General features: G+C 35.5%; 1 protein-coding gene across 3 annotated transcripts in view; it reads left to right on the top strand.

The window, feature by feature from the left end:
• The window catches only part of LOC122827889 (netrin receptor UNC5C-like), a 193,340-nt gene that overhangs the window by 100,476 nt on the left and 78,327 nt on the right, over positions 1-14,537 (top strand). For all 3 annotated transcript variants that reach the window (XM_044110982.1, XM_044110983.1, XM_044110981.1), the window contains exons 3-4: positions 1,294-1,530; positions 10,587-10,730. In XM_044110982.1, coding sequence (XP_043966917.1) covers positions 1,294-1,530; positions 10,587-10,730 — 381 coding nt within the window. The remainder of the gene's footprint in view (positions 1-1,293; positions 1,531-10,586; positions 10,731-14,537) is intronic.

The following is a 14,537-nucleotide window of genomic DNA, read 5'->3' as shown; positions in this document are numbered from 1 at the left end:
TCTTTCTGAATACACGATTTATATTATACTACTACAAAATACAGGTTTTGGTTGTAACATGTCCAAATGTGAAAAAGTTCTAGGAATACAGAGATTTTTGCAAGGCACGGCATGAATATTTTTGCTTGCTAAATTCTAGTGGATTATGTATTTCTTGTTAAATACCAGAAATAAGCATCCATTGAATTGCTAGACTTCAGTAAATGTGCTTACAGTTTAATTACTAATTTCTGCTTTTGTCGCGTCTTAATCAGATCAAGATTAATTTTATTTTATCTCTTTCAATAAATGAATCAGAACACATTCTAAAACAATTAATTTGTAATACTATTACTGTGATCAGTTTCATTTTAACAGAACACACGTCTCACTGTCCTAATCACATAAAAATCTACAGTGCTTGTGCTTCTGCTGGAGGAATACAGGATCCTCAGCTGACTTTGTCCTCTGGCAATTCCTTGACAGATTTCTCAGAAAACAGAAAACGTTTCTTTATATTCTGAGACATAACTGTTTTGCTGGTTTCCGGTGTTACTGAGACGTTGAAATTGAACAAATGTTTACAGAGAAGTGGGGTTCTGTATCACTTACTTTAAGCTCTGATTTATGAATTGCACTCATATTACCGTTTCTGTCAGTTGCCTTGTTGCATTTCACAGAACAGAATTAAAACTCTCAAAACTTCTTGTTCAATCTTCAAATCGTATCAATTGAGCATGTCACAAAAGCATTTTCTCATTTGTGTGAAAACATCTTAAAGGTCTTTGTTTATCCATTCAATTGATTATTGAACAATTCTCAGCTTTTTCCTGCATTTTAAATTTTTTATGTCATGTTGATCAAAATGTAGTATATGGGTCTCTGTTTAGTTGCCCCAACCACCACAACATTTAAGCAGATCTTTGTCCTATAAGAATAGTTTGCTGTAATATGACTAGAATATTTCTATATATTTGCAATTTACAATTTTGAACCTACAATAGTTGGGGACATGATGATATCCTCTAAATTATCTGCTGTGTTGTGTGTATATCATTCTCCTTTTTATCTTTTTGTGTTAAGATTTTTGCCTTGAGGCCTTAAGTCATGTGCAACAAAACAGAAATGAAATTCACTTCATAAGCACGTTTTATGGCTTGTTGTAAAGATTTCTGTGCTGGTCACAAGCTTCAATCAAGTCCTTCAAATCAAATAGGCTAATAAAAATATGTTACAGTGATTCTACCTTATGACAAACAAGCAACAAATTTCTGAATAAAACTTTTAATACTTCTTTTTTCTTTCCTCTTACAGTAAGGGATGAGGACGATTTCCTTAGCCTGAGTGAACTCCCCGAAACCTTCCCCTCCGACCCCCCAGAGCCTTTGCCTCACTTCTTGTTCGAACCCGAGGAAGGCTACATCGTTAAGAATAAGCCTGTGAATCTGTACTGCAAAGCAACGCCTGCCACACAGATTTACTTCAAATGCAACAGTGAGTGGGTTCATCAGAAAGACCACACAGTAGAGGAGAGAGTTGATGAAAATTCAGGTAAGTGAAGGCCAGCTCACCTGGAAGAGCCGTCACACAAAAGATTTATTTGAAATGAAACAGAAAGATGAGGAACAAGGACAGTTGTATTTCTTTTGGATCGGTTTATTTTATTTATCAAAACTTCAAGTGTTGTTACATGTCAGCTTTACACCAAACAGGTTTTTAAAAGATCCGTTTCAGTTCAGCTCAAGCTGCAGGGTTTAAGACTACAGTTTTGCTACTTATGTTGGCAATTTTCTAGTAAATATTCAGCATAAAAAGAAAATCCAATAACAGGATGCTGAAAACTTGTTGCAATATGACACTGCATGAGTCATATTAATATTTGTATCCACACCAGATGTTTGTTTTTTTTATTTTTATAAATTGCTCGTTAAGAAAATGAAAATGTCCAAAAAATTAAGCGTCTAGATATATATTAAATGCACACGTTTATTACTAGCTTGTTCTTGCAATAAATGTTTGTGTGTGAGTATCAGTGGCTGTCTACTTGACAACTGTCCAGTCAGCAGTCTGCTGGACATTTACATAGTACATGACAGAACTGTTCTGTAATTTTATCTAGTTTAATTTTTTTGTGCTCTTCTGTGTTATTTACATTTTCACATCAATTGAATTGAATTATTGAAATAAATTAACTTTTTAGTAATATAGTATTGAAAGGAGTTTCAACTGTCCTTTGCTCCATGTGTATGGGGAACCTTATGATGCTGGTAAGTTATAACCTCACACACAGCGGCGGATCTGCGTATTGGCAAGAGGCGGAGCCCCTCAAGTTTGAGATTCTTAAAATTATACTCATAAAAACTAATGATTTTTTGTCCCTAAAACTCTCATGTAATCTTAAATATTAAGTTACCAAACATACACAATTATAAAAATGATCTTAGGTCCCTGACAAGTCCACGGACCTAAGTTTTCTCTACTTGTAGAGTAGAGTTTTCTCTAAAAAAGGAAGAATGAGAGAGAGACCAGTAGGTTTGCAGGGAAAAAAGGCGACTGAAAGATCAGCAGGTGAAATACTTGGTGAAGATAAATTCAATTGTAAAAGAACTAAAGATGAGAGAGAATTAAGACTGTAATGGAGAAAGCAAAGGCATTATTTATTCTCTGTAGACATCTTTTGCAGAGGCATTTGATATTACGATGAGATCATTTCCTTATGAGTCTATAGGTCTGTTATGAAGCTATATAGGCAAGGCTTTAGAAATGTAATACATTTATGTTTTATGTTGAGCAATAATTATAATAAGATAGAATATGGAGCAAATCCAAATAACACAGAAATTCTGTGCCTGCATGTTTTTTTAAATATATTAAGATGCAAACATGATGCAGCAATCAAGCCTAATTGAAAAACCTTACCCAAAACACTACACACAGCAAAAAAAATGAGAAGTTTTCACAGTGAGTGGTACAGTTTTTGGCAATGGTTTTCATATTCAATTTCTAGAGATGTAATATATTGCTTTGCCTGCAGACACTTTGCATTATCAAAACTACTGTATTGTATTCATGTCATAAAACAAATAGAGCATTTGGAACAAGGTCACTTGTGGGTGGGTTCAAAGTACCTGCCAAGTCACTGGCTGGGGTGACTGGGTAGCCAAAAACTGTTCTCCAGTAAGAGTAGCAATACTTCAAAAATATTTTACCCAATAAAAAGTAGAAAGTAGTCATATAGAAACTTACTGAAGTGTATGCTTGTTAACAAGGTAAAAAAAACAACAACAATAAAACATTAAAACAGTAAAACTTTTATATGGAAAATAAGTCTCACTGTGACATAAACTGTGGGTGGGGCTGCTGCTCGGTCATTTTTGCATAAGACATGTTTGGTTTTCACTAAGTGAAGTTAGTCACAGTAGGTAGAAATTTTACTAGTGCTGTCAATTGATAAAAAACAAACAAATTTTATTAATCACCATTCTGAACTTGACAAATTGACAGAACATTTTCAAAAAAACATTTAAAACAGCCATGAGCCCACGATGAAACTAAATCCTCACAAAACAAGATAGCGGTTCAAATTTGCTTCTGGGATGTTTGGCTGAAAGAACGTTCATGGACGTTTTTTTTTTTTATTCAGCATTCAAAGAGACAAGCAAAAATTCTAATTTTTGTTGAGACCATTTATACGGGGCATTTCGACCAGCACAGCGATCCTGCCAGGACCTCTTGCCACTCCTTAGCCCTCCAGGTACAATTTTTCTAGATCCACCACTTTTCACATTGGTTCAGTTATTTGTGCTGAAAGGTAGGTCACAAAAAGATGTATGCACACAGCCTTATCAATGCTAGTTCTGTACCTCTGTGTTTACAAGGCACTTTAATAGGATCCGATATGATGTGCTGGACTGCAGCCAGTCCCACACTTGACAGCAAGCAGCATTACTCTGCTTACTAAGTAATGATGAATCACAGTGTTACTCTGGCAGCAGCATAAAGACGCAGACACACTGGATTCTAAGATTTAAGGTTGACATGTGTTTGGCTCTTGTTTTTCCACCTGCTTGATAATGAGCCCAGGTCCCCAGAGCCAAGGATTAAAAACAGTCTGACAACCACTGATTTAAGGTACCTGCTCAGAGAAACATTGTAGGAGTCAACAGATGCACAACACAGCATGTTTGAGGTGAAACTTTTTGTGTATTTATTTTTTGTAAATTTACAAACAAATCTGATGAAAATGCATGTTTAAGATGTTTTAGCGAGAACATATATTGCACTGCAAAGCAAACCTGGGACTCATACACGGGACTGTTTTGTTTAGTATAGTTTTTTTTTTTTTTTTTTTTTTTTTTCTGTTGTAGGCATAAATTGATACAAATGAACTGCACAGTTTGAGCCGTCACACTTTAACAGCCTAAGTATGAGGCAGAGGGATATATTAAGCAGCGACGATAAAAGGAAAATATATATATTTTTCATTAGTAGCATTCACACTTAGTACTAATCATCAGACAATAAGAATCCTTTATTTTATTCATCCACATTGAGTCTTGGTGTCTGTCATTGATCTCATGTGGAGCTGCTTGTAATTTATTAAACTCCTGTAAACAATTCATTGCTGACTGTTGACTTCCTAACAGTGTCTTACTCGGAGGGAACATAATTAAACTAACAATCCATGGACCTAAAGTTTTAAACTTTTACATTGACTGACATCATAAGAACGTGAACCATCCATGCTGCCTGTTTAGCAGATAATGAAGAAAATTCCTGACAAAAGAAACAAGTGCAGCTTAGTTTGAGTGTAGTTGTGGTGGTTTGCTTTAATTCATTCCTAATTTTTCCGTAACATGACTGTCATGGCCATCTGTGAGTTATCCCATCCCCTTTGGGTCATTTAATCTCTCAAGCACACTATAATCTGCACAGAAATACACATACCAATTTGATGAATAAATAAACAAAGTGAAACCATAATAGGACATCAAGAGCTGGTGAGGTCTAGGGATGAATACATTTGAGGGTTTTTTTTGTCCTTATTTTTCCAAATAGAATTTGTAATGAACACAGTTTAGTTAAACATGCATTTCTTTGAAAAAGAGCAAAAAAGCCTCACAAAAACAAGCGAAAGCACAAGATTATACTGACTGCAAATCCATTAAGCGCTTTTTCACTTGTTCAAACTATTTAGGTCACCTTTGAACTACAGACACAGAGATTATAAAGTGATTATATATTATGCAACATAGTTTTATTGAATCTCATTAAATTCACACTGTGAGCACGTTTTATCAATGTGCTTGTGGAAAAAGCTGTATTTTATAAGCTGTTTTCCCCTCTGTGTTTGCTGCCACTTCACAAAAGCAACTAAAGCGTGACGCTCATACTGCTCTGCTCCATTCTTCCACTCCCTAACTTTCCTCTCCTTCCTTTTTTCCCCGATGTCTCCCTTTCCTCTTTTCCCTATTCCTATTTTCACTTATTGAAATCAGAGAGGGCAGAATAGATAAATCCTGAGATTGAGAAATAAAGCAAAAGTGTGATGATGAGATGCTAAAAAAAGGAGTTGTTGGTCGGGTTAGATATCAAGGAGCTGTACTGTGGAGAAAGATTATATCCTGCGCTGCTCTTTCTGTGTGCCTTCTCCCACTTTCCTCATATTTGAGTAGGTCAGGGAAAATGTTGATCTTGAATAAAATCATAAAATGTGTACGTACCAGATGCGCAGATTTTGATCCGAGACTGAAAAAGACCGGGACTTTTCTCACACTTAAATTGCAAAAACAAATCCTTCAGGCATGACTTCGCTTGATTTGTGTTGAAACAAGAGGGCAAATAGTAAAAAATAAATAAATAAATAAAGCTAATTAAAATTCAAGCATAGAGATAATTACAGAAAATAGAAGTTAAAAAAAATTGTTGATTCAGTTGTTTCAAATGTGAAGTTTTGTTAGGTTTTTTGTTTCATGTGCAACTCTTCACTTGAAAGGGACAATCTCTACGGTGAAGTTTTCAACTGGATTTCACTCAATGAAGAACCTCAGTTTTAGTTCATCCATTGTTATTTATCCATGGATGGTCAATGTAGTGATTTAGTCATTTAGGTGAAAAACCTCAAAAGAAACAGAAATACATCTATTCCATACTGAGTCAACTTTATTGTAAGCAGAATAAATATAGGTGGAGAAACGCCTTAGTTGTTAATCCTGCCTATTTTCAATTAAAAGCTAGGCCAGTTATTTAAAGTTACACTTTTATTTAAAATCTAGCAAAAAATTATAACTATTATACATGTACTGAATAACAGTTTTTGTGCACAATAGAAAATTATACATGTGCTTATTTAGATTACACTGACTGTTAATTAAAGACATTTTTCAGTGTTTATATAAGCATCATTCATACAACTTCAGTACATCTCCATTAGCCTTGAATTGGGCTTAGACATATTGTGTGCCAGGTTACTTACTTTGTCTCCATTAGCCAAAGTGCGAATGGTTATTAGTCTGCTACCAATGACCTGTGACTCCACATCAAAGCTCCACGCACACACACACATATTAAAGGTGCACATGGTATTGCCTTTGGTGATTTGTGACCTCTTTCCCTCCTTCGCTGTCTTCTTCTCTGTATTGATTTCTTCTCGTCTTTGTCGTCTTTATTTTTTTTCTTCTTGGTGTTTCTATGTGCCTCTCTTTGTTTGGCTCTCTTTCTGCCCTCGCTGGCATTTCTCGCTAAAACCCTTCTGTAACCGAGTCAACCAAGTCTTTTGCTTTTCTTCTATATTCTGATTAGAGATTTTAGTTTTTATTTTAGTTTACAAGAATCGGGACATTTCGGAGTTAGTGTTCAATGACTGATGATATGGATGACAGCTGTTTGTGTGCATATATATCTGATTTGGAATCACTGTCTGTGTTAGCAAATGTTTGTGTTTGGTCTGTGTGAAGGTAAGCTTTGTTTTCCATGTCTCTATGCTAATTTATAGTATTTGTTTGCCCGATGCTGGGTGAGTGTGGGAATTGTAAGAGTTTGGTCGCAGTTCCCTGCATACCCTGTTTCATGTCCTGGTTTGTTGCATTTTTGGAGTCACTGAGGGGCTCAAACATGCTCAAAGACATTAACATTTATACAAGCAAACAAACACACACTGGGACTGTGAAAATCAGTCAACACCAGAGTCGGAGCTGTTCAGAGAATGTTCAAATGCACAGTCACATCTAGCCCCAAAAGAGGTTTTCTCAACTTTTACGAATTTAACCCTCAAAATATGTGTGAAAGAGGCCTTTAAAGCAAATTATTTATTGGAGAAAGTACCTGGACATTGTAATTGGGGCAATTAAAGATAGGTAGAATAGTAACTCAAATTGTTTCAAATATAATTGTACTATTTTTATCAATTTTTTGCTACTGTTTAAATCTAAGAAATATATTGTGTCCTTGGCATTGCTTAAATCTAGTAGTGTTTTTGAGAATCCTTTAAGGGTTGAAAAAGCACTGTATATGTCAGATGGCATAAAATAATATTTCATCAATAAAACTGAGTGCAATTTAACTTGTAATTTTTAAAATCTTTAAGTAGCTTCCATATTATTCCATGCCAATTCATTTTATTTGAGTTGAGACAAAGTTGTCAACTGGTACAACTGGTACAGACAACAGATGATTGTTGAAAAAGAAGGTTGTTGAAAGTATTCACATTAGTGCTAAAACTAATTTAATTAAAAATCATTATTTCTGAACATGGGTTATTCTCTACTGAATGAAAGTACTTATATTAAGTGCTTGACTTTTGAAAATAGTGTGAGACTATGATATGCAATAAAAGACAAACTTTAATTTACATTTTTATTGCACATCTTTATCAGGATTACTTACTGATGTGGTCAACATTGTAAAAGGTAGTGCCTTTGTTCTGGAGTATTACGACTCAGTTTTTATTTGAAAAACACATTGTATTTGCTGAGATAAACAGAAAGAGGTTCCTGCACAGGTTCCAGATCATAATCTTTTTTTTTCATAATTTCAGAACAAACATGTCACAAATCACTCATTGACTTTGAAAGATGCTGTAGTTAATGCTACTAAGCAGTGCAGCTGTTAGATTGTGAATTTGAACTGCTCTTGCGGTCTACTGAAATTGAATTCTGTGCATGATCGTAGTCTGGAGCTTAATGAGGCACATATACAGCCACACAAACGCTCCGATCCTTCTGTCTTTAAGTGGAATCATATTCCCGACCTCCTGCTGTTTCATTAAGTTCCATAGCTGTATTTGGTAGTGTCCCATATGCTAACTTTACATTTGCTTGAGTCCATTTGACATAACTGGCAAGCTGGTTCATTTGAATCAATGACTTTAATTGCCTTACTTTCCTCATTACTTTTGGCAGCATCATTCTACCTAGCCTAGCCTCCTCTCTCCCTCCCTTGTGCCCTTCTTCTCTTTACACTGTAGGTTTTTCTCATTGCAACTGCCAATCTGCTAGCTGTCTCAGATGTAGCCCCAGTTTCCATGCTGGTTCTAATTATCTCGTTTTACTGGCCACTTTTTCAACCTCTGCCTCTCTTGATGTGCTCCTCTGCTTTTTCATCTTACCCTGTGAAGTCATATCAGTCTCCTTCGTTTTCTTGTTAGATGGAACACTGATGTTCGCTCTAGTTTTATGCCGTCTTTGCTCTCTGCCCTCGACGTGTCTTTTCTCTCACTGGCATTTTTCTTCAGTTGTATCTTTTGCAAGCCTTTTACTCTGTTTACTAACTACTTTGCTCAAAGGGCTTGCTTTTTTGTTCCCATCTTCCTTCTATGCATTCTATCTTCTCATTATTTTGAAATCAAAAGCCAGATCTTTCCATCGTCCTTCATGATTCACTGAATGCTTGGCAATACAAGCATTCATGTTTTAGTTTTCATTCATGGTGCTAAGTTACCACAATCTTGTTGAAGAAATTTAACTTTTCCTTTCTCTGTCCCTTTGCCTTTACACCGGCTTGCTTGCCATAGCTGCCTCTCAGTTGGCAAGAACTCGCTGAGTCTTCATAAGTAGGCCCAAGTCAGATTTGTGAAGCCCCACAGAGATAGTTTTTTGTGTCTTTGTAACACTTCTGAACCTGAAATAAACTGCCAAGATGCTCTCTTATAGTCTTTCCTATCTACTCCCCATTCCCCATATACTTTTAACTTAAATCCATTTTTATCTCTTCTCTCCTTTTCTTTTTATATTATACTGCCTTCTTCCACCTCCTCGTCTGTCATCCTCACTCGTCCTCTTGCTGTGCCGATGTCTTGTTGCTCTCTATTACTTCTACCAGCAAACCGTTTTTCTCTCTCAAAATACTCCTTCCTTTTCACTCTTAAGACTTAATCTTTCTTTTCTTAATCAGTGCCATCTTGATTTCTTCTATCTTCTTTGCAATATTTGTTTTCTGTGTATTTGCATTTCCTTAAATTTTCTTACTTCATGCTCCTTGTTTTTAAACCCTTCCTTTGTCGCACAAATTTTCATCCTGGGTTTATACCATGATTCATTTGTACCTTTCTATCAATGATCCCTTTTGTCCTGCCAGTAGGGTGCAAGTATTTAAACCTTGCATTTATTCTTCATGTTGGAGCTGTTTTCAGATACTAAAACAAAATAGCGAGAGAGAAAAAGTGGAAGGATGCAGTGAGAAATGAATAATTTCTAAATACAGGTGAAAAATTACAATTATCCACAGAATAAAAAGAGCTTGATTTGTAAGTATCAGCATGTCTAAAAAAAGACAGTATACCTATGGGACATTGTAAGACATATTTACATATTTACTGGACTTGTTACAACCACAAATATCTATGTATTTTGCTTGAAATTAATGTGATATAACCAGTGCAAAGTTGTGGATAACTATAAGTTGGAAAATATGATTTTCAAGATTCTTTACAAAATAAAAATAAAAAGTTTGTTGTGATGACTTGTATTCAGTTTCCATCACTCCGACACCTTTGCATAAAATCTGGGCCAAAAGTCAAGAATCAGCAGTTTGTATAACCACTGTTAACTGCCATTAGAAACTTTTAGATAGGCCTCCTCCAGCTTTGTTTCTAAAGACCATTTCTGTTCATGATTCCTTACAAAATTCATTAAAGCTCCCATATGTAAGTTTTGCAAAACAAAACAATCAAAAAAACCCGAGTTTTTTTTTACATATTTGTATGAACTGTTACTATGTCTTGACAGTTTAGTAAATGACAGATAATGTGGGAAAAAAAGAAATCACGCTTCTGTACCTTCTCCTTGTGCTCTCCTTGCTATCTGCAGAAATACACTTCTCTGTCAGAAACAATCAATCAGAGCTAGGAGAAGGATTATTTCTCTGGCATTAGCACATTCAGCAGCATGTACATGAGTATAATTAACAGTGCTGTGACACTCCTCCTTGGCCCTGGTTGGTTGTTTTTGGCTGGGAGCATTTCTTCTGACAACAATAGTAGCACTGAGAGGAGGTGGCGGAGCTTGATCTTTTGACAGATTGTCTGTCTCATTCTGTCACATCACGGTGACAGTATCAAACTGTAATTGTAAATGTGAATGATGTGACAGTTTTTCCTTGTTTTTTTGCAGGTCTAGTTGTAAGAGAAGCCAGTATAGAAATAACGCGGCAGCAAGTGGAGGAGCTTTTTGGTCCTGAAGATTATTGGTGTCAGTGTGTGGCCTGGAGCTCCGCTGGAACCACCAAAAGCCGCAAGGCACATGTCCGAATTGCATGTGAGTACCATTCAACAAGCATTTCAGAGTCTACAGTGTCTAACCAAGTGGCAACACAAACATCTTTAATTTAATATGCACACAGTCCTTAACACATTCATTCTTCCTTGTGAAAGGAAAGACCTAGGAAATGAAAACAGTCATCATTTCCACTCTGCCAGGTCCAATATTAGGAAAAGATCTCTGTGTTAGAGATAGTAGTCTCACAGATGCAGCAAGCTGACTAAGAAAAATGATGATCTTATGTGATGCAAGTAGTACCTTCTGCACAAAACTAAATGCTGGTGTGTTTGAATTATTATGACTTATATGTGAACACATGTGGAAGGATGTGTATGTGTGACTCTTTATTCAGTTAGACTTGTATAATTACACATATTCAAACAACACAGATAAATTATGCTTAAAATAAATTTTATAAAAAACCATCACTTTACGAGTTTATGTTTATGTTTTGTATAATATTAACTGGCTTTAGAGCTATTGTGGAGCTGTTATGACCCTGTCGAAATTCACTGCAACAAAAGCTTTCCCTGAAACATATTCAGAACCTTCACACTGAACTGAATTCTAGTTTTACAATATAGCAAAAATCATTTTCTCAATCAACAGGTTGGATGATTCTCCACCCTGTTTTATCATGCAGAGTACACCTATTATTTGCCTTCATGCTGCACACGATTATCCCACACAGCAGCTGTGAACTTGACTGAAAGAAGACGTTCATCCTAATGTAAATCTCTTGCATATATCATCATGTGCAATGACTACTTTGCGGGTGGTAATTATATTTTGATACCATCGAGTCTTTTTAATGCATATTACAGCAGGCCCACGGAGGTTTTTTACGTTGTCTTATTCCTGTATGTGTTTTAGCATTTTAGCAAGCTTTAAGCATCTCTAGTATGTTTAAACCTCATTATTGCCACAAAAGTACACATTAGGTTTGTGTTCTTTATTGATATGACATCACTGAAGAAAGTCATTTATATATATATATATGTGCATGTGTGTGTGTAACCTGTAGTAAGTTAAGATATTAACTATGGAATTATCCCAAGAACAGCTAAGAATAAATAGAACTTTTTGCAAGGAGTGATATTCTTTCTTATACACAGTTAACAGTGAAATTGTTTCAGTAAAGCTCAAGGGAAAAATCAAAGAATCATTTTGTAAATGATCAATTGACAGCAATGAAGATAATTGAGATATGTGATTGAAAATTTCAGAAAGCTTTGTTAAATTTTTTTTAAAGCAACTACATAAAACAATAGAGTGGTCCTTCAAAGTTTCTCTCTCTCAGAATTCAACCCACAACAGCAGTTTTCCAGACATCAATGCACTCTTCGATTCAGGCATATAAGACAACTGGGATTTGTCTCTGTGTTCAGGTTGTAGTGAGGTCTTGCAGTAAAGAAATACCTATATCAAAATCAGCCTCTCCTTTCTATTTTCCCTGGCTTACACTGACAGCCTGGATACACATGAGTGCACTTTTGAAAGGACAGTTTGGGACTCTGACAGAGTCCATTCTGCAGACAAGACAGAATAAACAGTGCACATTCCCATATGTAGCACTCTACCAGACAGTATAACTCTAACAGACATACACCCTTGAAAACCTCTGTTCCCATGTTGATTATAATCCTGTCTAGATGGAAATCCATCATGATGACTCCTGTGTTTCTACTTCTTTTATTTTATTTCCCCCAAAAAATATTCGGACACATTTACTTCTCAGGGCTTGGTTTTCTACTTTTTAACTTACCTAGTTTGCAGGTTCATAGGTGAGGGGTATTTGCAAATTTCCCTCAAAAGCTCTGCAAGGAAGTAGTCTGTTTAAGGTGTTGCCTTAAAGTACGTCTTCAGGTGTGCCTCTATTTAATATGAAGTTTGCAAAGCCATGCTATCGTCATCTGGCCTTTACCACAATCTTGAAAGTTAGTCTAATCCCACTTCTCTAGAAAGTAAAAAGCAGGAAAGGTTATGTCTTATTTAATGTCCGATTGGGAGAAAAGATTATAATTTCATACAGTGCAGGTAAAAATCTAGAATCAATATATGTTTGCAGAAAAAGCTGACAATCATTCCCTTTTAAAAAAGTACACTATCACAGTGATGCACAATAAAAACAGTTGAATATTTCAAAGTGAATTCCGAATATACTGCAGCATGTTTGCAGTGTTTTACTTTGTGAGGATGTTTTCCTGTCTGCCAGCAGTGAGTTAGTGACATAGTCAGAAATATCCTTCTAAGCTTTGCTAATAACATTCTCGACTGGAATAGGCCCTCCTTGGGGTGCAATGAAAGCGAGGTAATGTGCTGTTTTTGGCTTACGTTGGGGCTGACGCATGCTGTGAGACAGATGCAGGGGAGTGTTTGCATACTGACTTCCGAGACTTAACAGAAGCAAACACTTGAAAATAGTCACCAGCAGCAAAAAGACACAAACAAGAGAGCATTTTTCCAATGCACTTCAATGACTTATACTAACATAGGCAACAGATGAAGATGTCCATGTGTTCTGGAATGCATGGCTATGAATGTCATGAGAAACCAATATACAATATCAATATCTTTGCTTACGTTATCGAAATAAAGGAAAGTCATTTTTAAGCAGGCCCTGACACAAACCATTGTTTTCTTATCCTTAAGATTTCTGCTAAGTTTTTTTATTCCACTGCTTGAGTCTTATTACTAATGTTGAATTATATTAAATTTTGTGTTAACTTTTTTTAGATTACTTTAAAATCCAATGTATGCGCAACATACAGGGATTTTGAAAATCTTCATGTTAAGTATCTTAAAATAAGGTGAAAAAATCAAAATGTGCTGATTTCTCGTACTAGGTCTTAAATTATACATACCGTAGTTAAAACCTACATTTAAAAGTTTGTTCATTTATAGCTTTGTCCATTTACTCATTAAATGTCAGTTTGTGCCCCCGAAACTTGGTTATTGTACATTTAGGCTTTTAAAATCAAAATGTTCCTGTGATGTTGTCCACTTCTGGTTACTTCATCATGGGAAAGTAGATATTTAATGAGTCTGGCTTTAAAATGGGGTTTTGAATAATTTTTTTAAAACCCATTGTTAGGAGCCTCTCAGGAAATTTACTGTATTTTATGAGAAGGGATTGGACAAAGAGCCTTCGTCCAAAAAAGTTGTTCGAAAACTAATGCTATGAGAGAGGCTGAAAAAAGCGTTAAGCTTAATGAAATGTGTAGAAATCTTGGCTTTAAGGTAATCTCTATGTTGTGCATCTAAATCTAATATATTTTTTTCTCTGTGGTTTGTCCCAAACAAACAGCATTTTAGACTGTTCAAAAGGAGATTTCTTTTGGAAGATGATATTCTGAACAATTTACAAATTCAGATTCAGAAAACCCAAGTTTGAACTGAATTAAAAACAATTAGAAAAGATATATAATTCAAAACTTTTAGTCATGCAGAAAACACACTCACCATTGTCTTATTTGGCATACCTTAGTAGTACCAACTTGACCTCCTTTTGTTTTTGCCTTATTTCCTGTTAGTGTAAATTCACCAAGGTTTTAGCAACATTTCTCAAACAGTTGGTCTGAGGAGACATAATCGCAGAAATTGTTCAGGTATGCAGGGGAGTGTTTAATGCTGCACCATTAAAACTGGCAAACTAAAGAAAGAATTGGCCTATGTTAGAGTAAAGTTAGGCTAAAATCTGATCCTATGTTCATATGTTGAAGTTGAAATCAAGAGTAATTAGTCCAGACACCATTTCAAATCAGTTAGATTTTATTTAGATGCAATCAGCACTTTCTCAAATAT

This window comes from Gambusia affinis, linkage group LG03 (genome assembly GCF_019740435.1).
Source record: "Gambusia affinis linkage group LG03, SWU_Gaff_1.0, whole genome shotgun sequence".
NCBI classification, from domain to species: Eukaryota; Metazoa; Chordata; class Actinopteri; order Cyprinodontiformes; family Poeciliidae; genus Gambusia; species Gambusia affinis.
The sequence above is the reverse complement of the archived record's forward strand: the minus strand, read 5'-3'. Positions and strand labels throughout refer to the sequence as shown.